Genomic DNA, 9,363 nt, shown 5'->3' with positions numbered 1-9,363 from the left:
TGCTAAAGATGAACGTGGCTTTTCTGGGTGTGTTCACCAACTATCAACCCTTTTCTCAAAGAGCACCAACCCATCCATCAGATGATAACTTTGAGTTGCTAATGATCTGGGCTGGACTCAAACTACTGACTCAGAAGTGAATATTACAGACACACTGTCTGCTTTGCTCCCTCACACATTCATGTTTTTGTGCCATATAGACACTAGTTGAGCATCTGCTGGAACAGAAGATTCTAGAACAAAATAAAAAAAAATCATGGTTATCTTTTGCAATTTCAGCATCACAGGGTGTGCTTTGATTGGTTGCTTAGTTTTACGTACGTGGGTAAGAAAAAGCCCAAGTCAAGACCCAATGAAGACAATGGATGTTTTCCCATTGACTTGACTGGGACCAGGAGTGAACCCTCCCTTTATATTAGTGGCCCAAAGCTTTCAAACTTGGGTGCCTAAAGTTAGTACTTAAAAACCATAGTTAGACCTCATCAACATTAGAAAAGTTGCACTGCTTTAATTAAATCTTTTAAAATTGATCTTGTTATAATCTTATAAACCTCATATATAGGTGTACTTGAACCAGCTTAAACCTTGCATAAATCTGTTTAGTTACACTGAGTTAAGCCAGAGTTACATGTCCGACTTAGAAGCCTAAAGGTATATCTACACAACAAAGAAAAACCCATGGCTGGTCCATGCTGGCCAACTTGGGCTTGCAGAGCTTGGGCTGCAGGGCTGTTTCATAGCTGTATATCTCACTTCACAGGATCCTAGAGCTCAGGCTCCAGCCTGAGTCCAGAAGTCGACACAGCAATGAAACAGTCCCACAGCCCAGGCCCTGTGAGCCTGAGTCCACCAGCATGGGCCAGCCAAAGTGTCTACTGGCTGTGTAGGCACACCCATAGGCATGTAGGAGCCAAGTCCCATTGATTTTCAGTGAGATTAAGTCACTTTTGAAAATGCTCCTAAGTAACTTAGGTGCTTTTGAAATTTTTACCCAATAATAATAATAATAAAAATCACTGACATTTGTGGGGTTTTATTACAACCATTATTACAAAAACAGCAAAAAATACTGCAATGCTTTTGCTTAGCTTTTTATTCCATCATTATGGCACAAGATAGAACTTCAAGACAACATCATTGAATAAGTTTTCAGCTTCATTAAAATTAAGACTAGCATGTTTTATAAAAATCTTTTTATATGATACATTTTCCCTTATGTGAAAAAAAAATCCTCTTAAAATACTGAAGTACATTGCCACCTGCTGGTCATAAACATTTTTGCAGTTTAATAACACCAGAACTTGTGTAACAGCAACATTTAACAATGTAACATATATTGAAGGGGGAAAAAAAAACATTTCCCCAAATTTTGGCACAATATTTATACAAAAAGCTGTGAACTTCTCCAAATGTCATATTCATTTCTAAAACACTGCATGTGACTCCTTTATGAAAATACATGTAAATGCTTATTTCGATTGCTTTGATTTTTGTTGTTTAAAAGGAAAAGCCATATTTCTTTCTATTACATGCCTTATTTAGTTTTATTTTTTTAAATTTGGATTCCAGTTCATTGTTTTAAAACAATATATAAAATCATACACCTATAAATATATATTATCTATTATATACTGTATATATAAGATTGTAGTTGATCTAGAATGGGAGGGTAAATTTTTGCACTAAATCTGTTAGTTTGATTTAGGCACAACTTTACTCTTGATTGATTAGCTGAACTGTTTCCTAACAGAATCTAAAAAAAAAAAAAATTCTTTTATAACATTGTATCAAATTTTAATTTTGTTCACAAACTTATATTTATAAGAAAAAATATTTGGTAAATAATTTCCCCCCTAGCTTACTACTACCCTTATAAAATATATGGCTTTTCATGTTTCATTCTATTTTAGTGTTTTTTATAGGCAGTGAACAGAAAGACATTTCCCCCGTTAACAAATTGTTTAAAAGCACAGAAACCAGCTTGTGCACTTTCTATAGAATTCCAACGCATATTATGGTAACATAAGTAAGTGCAGTGATTTTTTTTTTTTAAAAAAGGCAGTCCTGATTGATTGTCATTTGTATACGAACACATAATATATGATTATCATACATAACCCAGACTATACAATCATCAAAACTGCAGACATATAAATACACCTTAGCAACACCAAAGCAATAGTTTTATCTTACACACAGTTTATGCATACAAAGTTGTTAGACTGAAATGTTCATCTCATTTTTCTCTCTTAAAAGCTTGCTATGAAACAGGAACATACTGTATTTGTAAATGGACTGCTTGACAGTGCTATTAAAGATTTAAAGTGAACAAAGTTTTTAAAAAATGAAATTTACTTGGTATAAAACAAAAAGTTTTCTAATGTCACTATTCTTTCCCTATTCAAGAGAAGCGTAGGCTTGGAGGGCAGTTCTCTGTAAGAGTCTGATCATACAAGGGTTTCAGGGAGGGCATCTGGGTTATCAGCTGATAAAAGCTCCCAAATTTGCCACCGCTCTTTTTGCCAATCATGCCAGTCTGGCTCTGATACATTTTTATTGTTCTGATTATTGGCTGGAGTAGAATAGGTGTTACCCACTTTGTTCTGTGAGGCCTGCCTCTGCTGACTGGAGGTGGATTGGTCAGTTGATTCAGCTGCTGGTCCTCCTGCTGCTATGGTCCCCGAACTTTTTTCTGGTCTTTGAAGTCTCCACAATGAGTGCACTGTTGAAGAGACAGTTGGTCGCTGGGACAATGCAGAAGTTTGTTTTTTTGGACCAGGATAAGGGGGTGGTGGCCTCTCCTTTCTACTTATATCTTCTTGTCTCAGGTACGAAGGTTTAGCTGTTCTTGGCAAACAACCCACATTTGAGTCATGCTCTGTAAGGTCCTCTGCGCTACTTAAAGTCAAATGCCGCTCAGACCTTGAATTGGACTGGTCTGAATTCCTCCTGCCACCTTCAATTTGCGAAGTACTGCAAACACGAGACACTGGGGGATGCGGCCTACATTCAGGAATGGCAGCAGTAGTCTGACTCCTTGGGATTATTTGCTTTCCATTGTCCAATTCTGTGGCACTACCCTGCCACCGAGGCCAATTCAATGATAGGTTCCCTTGGGAAAGAGAGCACCGTCCAGGTCGCAGTGAACTGCTTTCATAAATGTTTCCATAGGACCCTGAGGACCAGAATAAGACAGAGAACATCAATATGACACACTGACATTTTACAGGTTACCACTGACTTGTTGCATTATATTGGCAAGGTCGGTGTTGGGCCTTTATTACTGAACTGTACCTGTTATATAAAGTTGGTGACTTTAATACTTAGCACTGACATAATGCCATATAACTTCAAAGTGCTTTAAAAGCAATAATAATACAACATTCCTGTGAGGTAAGTAGGTGCAGATGGAACAAAAACTGAGGACAGGGAGTTAAGTGATTTGCCCATGATATACAAGGTGTTAGTAGTGGAGTCAGGATTAGAATTCAGGTCCCCTACCTCCAAGGGCTGTTCTTAAACCCCTAGCATACACTGCCTTTCAAGTCTATTGTTCTGCTTTAAAGGAGATGAATTTCTATGACCTTATCTTGTGGCTCATTTTTAAATGCTGCCATATTTGGATAAGTGTTGTGCCGCTCTTTACCGGATATATTCATAAAATAGTAAAGTAAAAAAACAAAATGGGAAGCAGAGGAATTGTTTAAAACCCCCTAAAGATGTGTCTAGAATGAAGATTCACCATTTAAAAGCAAACAAATGAAGGCCGTTGATCTTATAAACATGCATGCACATATTTAATTTTATGTACCATGAGTAGTCCTATTGGCTTCAGTTCATAGTGCATATGAACGTGCTTAAGCCTTTCTCAGACTGGGGCCTAAAAAATATCAAAGAAATGTCATACCTGTCATTCCTGGATCTTTGGAGCCACGTTTCAGTGTTGAATGCCAGGTGCCCCAGATATTGAAATGATCCTCTGGAACATCTACAGAAGAAGTAAAGGAACATGAAATGATCCCTTATAAGCACTGAATAGAAACACATGAATGGAACAATAAATAAATTAAAGGTATAACTTTATCCAGCAGCACAAGATAAAAGAGCAAACATACTGATAAGCTGGATTTCCTGTACACCAGAGATGAAGAGCCAAATCTTGTTCTTAATCATTTAGGCTCAAATCTTGCAATGAGTTCATTATGGAGAAGACCCATGAGCTTGCATGGAGCCCACTGTAGGATTGGGGCCTTCCTTAAGTGTGTGACAAAGCCCTCTCAGCAGCCAGGAGTTGAGGAGGCCTAAAGATGCAGATAGATGCCTAGTGGGATTTTTAAAAAGTGCCTAAATGAATTAGGGGCATCAAACTCCCATTGATTTCAATGGGAGCTGGGCACCTAACCTGTTTAGGTGCGTTTTGAAAATTCATCTGGCCACCTGTCTGCATTTTTAGGTGTCTATAGGCCTTTGAAAATAATTCCCCATATCGCTATATTTCCTCAGTTTACCCATTAAGTACTCAGCAATTTTGATGTGAAGAGTGTTCTGGAGTGCTGGCAGCATACCACTATTGGAGCATGAGCTGTAGTCCTTCACAGAAATAATCAATCAAATGGAATTTATAACTTGAAAGTATTTAATCGTTACAGCTCGGGGCACCATCTGGTTACAGAAACAAGCAGTAAGGCAAGGCCTGCACTGGAACCAAGTGTGGGAACGCCCCTGGGAAGATGGGAAGGACAATGGCAGTGCAAGGTTCCCCACGTTGTTCTGCTAGCATGGCAGGATTGAAGAGCGATGTGTGATGGGTTTTACTTTCCTAAATGGTGGCTTCAGCTTTCAAGAGTTTGGGAAATGCTACATCTAATGAGCACAAATGCAGCACAATGGTATGGGGGCAGCCAGCAGAGCTCACAACATGGGTTGAGGAGCAGAGCCTTATGGCCCAACTTGCAAGGGAAGATGCCAGCTGTTCATTATAAAAGTAATCTATTGCTCCATTATATTACTCTTGAAGCATGGCACTCTTTACCAGTCTAGCTGCACAAGCGCCATGCTCTCACACATCTTAAAGGTCAACAAATAGTGAATCCTCCATTATGTGGTGGGGAGGGATCCACAGGATCCTATATGGATCCAATTTTTATCACTGCTCAAGTACAGCGAGGGAAATCACACTGCTGGATAAGTAGGTCTGAAGAGGAGGAAGCGATTCTGCCACAAGGGGGAGAAACAACACACAACATGTCCTTATAAACAGCATGTGAAACAGACAGCATTCAGTGAGAAAAATAAACATGTGCAGGTCCTACTTTACCTTTCCCAGCCCATGATCCAGATGAATTCTCTCTTGATTTAGATTGCAAATGGCCAACCAACATGTACTGTTCAGGTACCTTGTACAGCTTATCTGAACTGAGTGCAACATCTTCTTGCATTGCCATCAGTGACCGTTCAGACAGTACCGGTGAGTTGTTGTCATAAGGGGAGACATCTCCGCTTGAGGCTTTGTTGGAATCCGTGGAAGAATGTCTCCCTCCCATAGAGTATGAACCTTCTGATCGCAGCATCTCAGGGCTTCTGACAGAATTTGATAAACAAACAGTTGTTAAGGTACAGTATTCTGAGTCCATTAGAGAAAGCTGCATTTTGACAACATAAAGAAAGGACGTGGTCATAGCTGCTGAAATGAAAACACTTTTACAAGCAATATGGAGGAGACTTTTCCACAAATTTAGGGGATTAAAACTGCCACAAAATGGCCAGCAGAGGCCAATAAACTTCAATGGATTTTGCAATTTAAAACAAAACCAAAAAAACATACAGCTCACCACTGGAAAAGAAACACGCTGAATAGATTCCTTATGTTACCTTGACCATTTTGCCTGTAGTGACAGTGAATTTTGAGGGTGACTGATCTGTTCGATATTAGGCAATACGTCACAATCCCCCACTCCCTATCACTCTTAGAGAAACAAAGAGCTATGTCTTGGATGATCTCTCTCATGGTATGAAAAGGATTCCATTCTAAACAAATTAAGAGAAAAATAACCTACACAGAAACACACATGACAGCTAGCTCTTCTGATCATTTTTAAAGCTTCTTTCACCATTTTATCTTTATATCATAATGATACATCTTGTAATTTAATTTTGAGAAAAAGGTAAAAAAGCACAGCCCAGGCTCTCAGATAAACACCAATTTTACAAACATTTTGGGGACACTGGAACCCCAATTTTATGAAGGTTTTCAGTGTTATGATTTATTATCTGTGCTGTAGTAGCATCTGTGGGTCCCAATCAATATCAGTTACCCAATGGACTAGGTACCACGCAAATATTTACCAAGTGGCAATCCTTACCTCAAAATGAATTTTGAATAAGAGACTTTGAGAGTAATTTAGAAAATCAGGGTTTCGATGTACACGAGGGTGACCAGATAGCAAGTGTGAAAAATCGGGTCAGGGGCTGAGGGGCAACAGGCGCCTACATAAGACAAAGCCCTGAATATCGGGACTGGCCCTATAAAATCGGGACATCTGTTCATCCTAATGTACACAGGGGACAGCCACAGAAGCCTCATAGAAAACTCCAAGATGATCCTGTATACAATTTTGCCTACATACCCTATTTTTTGTAGTTCTCTTTCCTAATTTTTATTACCAGTTACATTTACCTGAAAACTAGATCTTTGTTCTTTTGAAGCTCATCTTGCTGTCTAGGGTTCTCGGCTTGGTGCTCCTGTCTGGATCCCTTGTTTTGGCCATATGACCTTCACTCCTGTCCCTGTTTTCTTATTTTTTGTCCTTCAAACTCAGCTGTGGTTGGGGTTTGTGGTTCCTCCCCACCCCCACCCCCTCTGGGTTGACGGGGAACGCCTTTAGTTTTGGGCAGGCTAGCCAGTACCTACAAAAAGTAGAAGCTCATCTGTCAGTGCTACTTATTTTCCACCAGAGATCAAAGTCTTTGTGACATCATATTCATCTTCCCTATAATTAAACATGATGCAACATCAGCTCAATCTTCTGTGGTGCTGAGTTTGTTGAAAATGTTGAGCACCTAACAGGGTCAAGTCCAAAGAGAGGACCTTGGCTTCAACTGAATAGTAAGCATTAGGAGCACATTGTTTCCAATGAAACAACGATCCTCTTTCCAGACAAATGACAAACGACAAACTGAAGAAGGAAAACAAAGAAAATACACAACACGCTTTTAGAATGGAAAGACTGCCAGACCATTTGAGACTGTGGATTAACCCACAAATGAACCTCTCCCAGGTTCTGGGTTTATTTCAGGGGACCTGATCTACCAAAGTGATACAGACTTAGTAAAATTTCAGGCTGGATTCTTTTCATGCAGCTTTACAAGCACTAAACTCTAAAACACAAAATAGATACACTAAACAGAGTAACTCTTATGTTTTATTCACACTCCCTGCCTTTCTCACTATGGAAGCATCCAGACAGTGCTGAGCTTAAATAAATTCAGCTGCATCTAGAAATACTTCCCTGAGTTGATTCTGAACTCTAACTGGGAATTAACTCATACCCAGCCAACAGGGCTGCCATTTGGCTTGGTAGAGTTATCTTAGCACTACTTAGGCAGGGTTCACCAAAAGATCTGTAAACCTTGCCACTGACAGTTTCTAGGAAAACACTTGTTGCAGATGTACTAAGGAATTATGGGATCTGGAGTAAATGGAGCCTACAACATCAATGGATGCCAAATATTTTTCTTTTTTCTCTCTTTAAACTTTTCTTCCTTCCTTCCTCATGTCTACTTCTTTCTTTTTCAATTCTGAGAAACCTTTGGGGGTGGAGGTGAGAAATAGAATTAGAGAAGTAGTAGAGGATTAAGCATTGTCTAAATTTCAGAAGAAGAATCAAAAAAGCCTGAGGGAAATGGGGAAGAGCTTGGCTGTACTTCCTATCATTGACAGTCTTTTTCTTCCTGCTTCCAGATAGATAAGGGGTTCTCAAACTGGGGGTCGGAACCCCTCAGGGAGTCACAAAGTTCTTACATGGAGGGTCGCAAGCTGTCAGCCTCCACCCCAAACCCCTCTTTGCCTCCAGCATTTATAATGGGGTTAAATATATTTTAAAGCATTTTTAATTGATGCGGGGGGGGGGAGGGGTTGCACTCAGAGGCTTGCTATGTGAAAGGGGTCACCAGTAAAAACGTTTGAGAATCACTGAGATAGATGGAAGTATAAAATGTATTGTAAGCGATCTAAGGCCCCGATTCCGAAATACTTATGCTTAACATGAAGCATGCGAGTATTATTCCTAAAGCCAGTGGGACTATGCACATATGTAAATGTTTGCTGGATTGGGGTCTAATTAAAGTAAGATATGGGAAAAGAGGGGTTATACATCCAGTTAGCTATGGCAAGGTAACACAAGAAACAGTGAGGGAGAAAAGAAAGCAAATGATGTGAGAACATAACTTTAATTATATGTAAGAGTCATATAATGTCTTACCTTGAATGATCTTTGTTATATTCTATCCCTTCTTGATAGAGTCCCTGATAAAGACTTACTTAAATGGAAACTGTCATGTTTGGAAAGGTCCATATTTTCACTTTTTAAAAAAATCCCTTCTATAGTATCTGTTATTTACATTACGTCATTATTTACATGTGCTACTACTTTCCAAATTAGTTCTTAAAGGATTATTTTTCAAAATTAATAGAAAATGATTGCAGGCCAGAACAACTCTACACTAAACCAAGGTATGGACAAATAGAGAATGCAGAACACTTTGGGGAAATTTAATTTTCAGCTTCCAGTGATTTATTTAAAACAGTTTAAAAATATGATTTGTAAAATACTATGCTACAAACAAATAGCAAACTACTGCATTTTCTTAAAAACAAAACTTCCAGATCTGTTTCACTTAAAATGATTCCATTAGTAAGTGTATGTTTACTGCACTCCAGTATTTACTTTCACTTAGGTAGTTGTGGCACTCTCTATACTTAGATTGGGAAATGAGGAGGTTATTTACCTGTAACTGCAGGTTCTTTGAGATGTGTGGTCCCTATGTGTATTCCACTGAGGGTTTACACATGCACACCATGCATCTGGAACCGGAGATTTTCACACAAGTAGTGTCTGTTGGTCCGTGCATGCGTCCTTTTCTTGCCTCCTGGTTTTGTCTGATGTGATAAAGGGTGGGGCGGACTGACCCCACATCTCCAGTTCCTTCTCCACCGTGAATCAAAGAGATCCACAGCAGAGGGGAAGGGGGGCAGGAAGTGGAATACAGATAGGGACCACACATCGTGGCGGGTGGCCGGGGTCAAAGGCTGGGCTCTCATGGAATGGGCCCTCACCCAGGGAGGGAGGCAATCCCAACAACTGA

The 9,363-nt window shown here is 39.5% G+C and overlaps 1 protein-coding gene across 3 annotated transcripts in view; it reads right to left on the bottom strand.

The window, feature by feature from the left end:
* Positions 1-1,031: 1,031 nt before the first annotated feature.
* Positions 1,032-9,363, bottom strand: part of ARHGAP6 (Rho GTPase activating protein 6) — a 475,738-nt gene continuing 467,406 nt past the window's right edge. For all 3 annotated transcript variants that reach the window (XM_034757089.1, XM_034757097.1, XM_034757105.1), the window contains exons 11-13: positions 5,318-5,580; positions 3,908-3,988; positions 1,032-3,175 (exon numbers count right to left, since the gene is read on the bottom strand). In XM_034757089.1, coding sequence (XP_034612980.1) covers positions 2,448-3,175; positions 3,908-3,988; positions 5,318-5,580 — 1,072 coding nt within the window. In that variant the 3' untranslated portion in view covers positions 1,032-2,447. The remainder of the gene's footprint in view (positions 3,176-3,907; positions 3,989-5,317; positions 5,581-9,363) is intronic.

The sequence above is a fragment of the Trachemys scripta genome, chromosome 1, assembly GCF_013100865.1.
Source record: "Trachemys scripta elegans isolate TJP31775 chromosome 1, CAS_Tse_1.0, whole genome shotgun sequence".
NCBI lineage: Eukaryota > Metazoa > Chordata > Testudines > Emydidae > Trachemys > Trachemys scripta.
The sequence above is the reverse complement of the archived record's forward strand: the minus strand, read 5'-3'. Positions and strand labels throughout refer to the sequence as shown.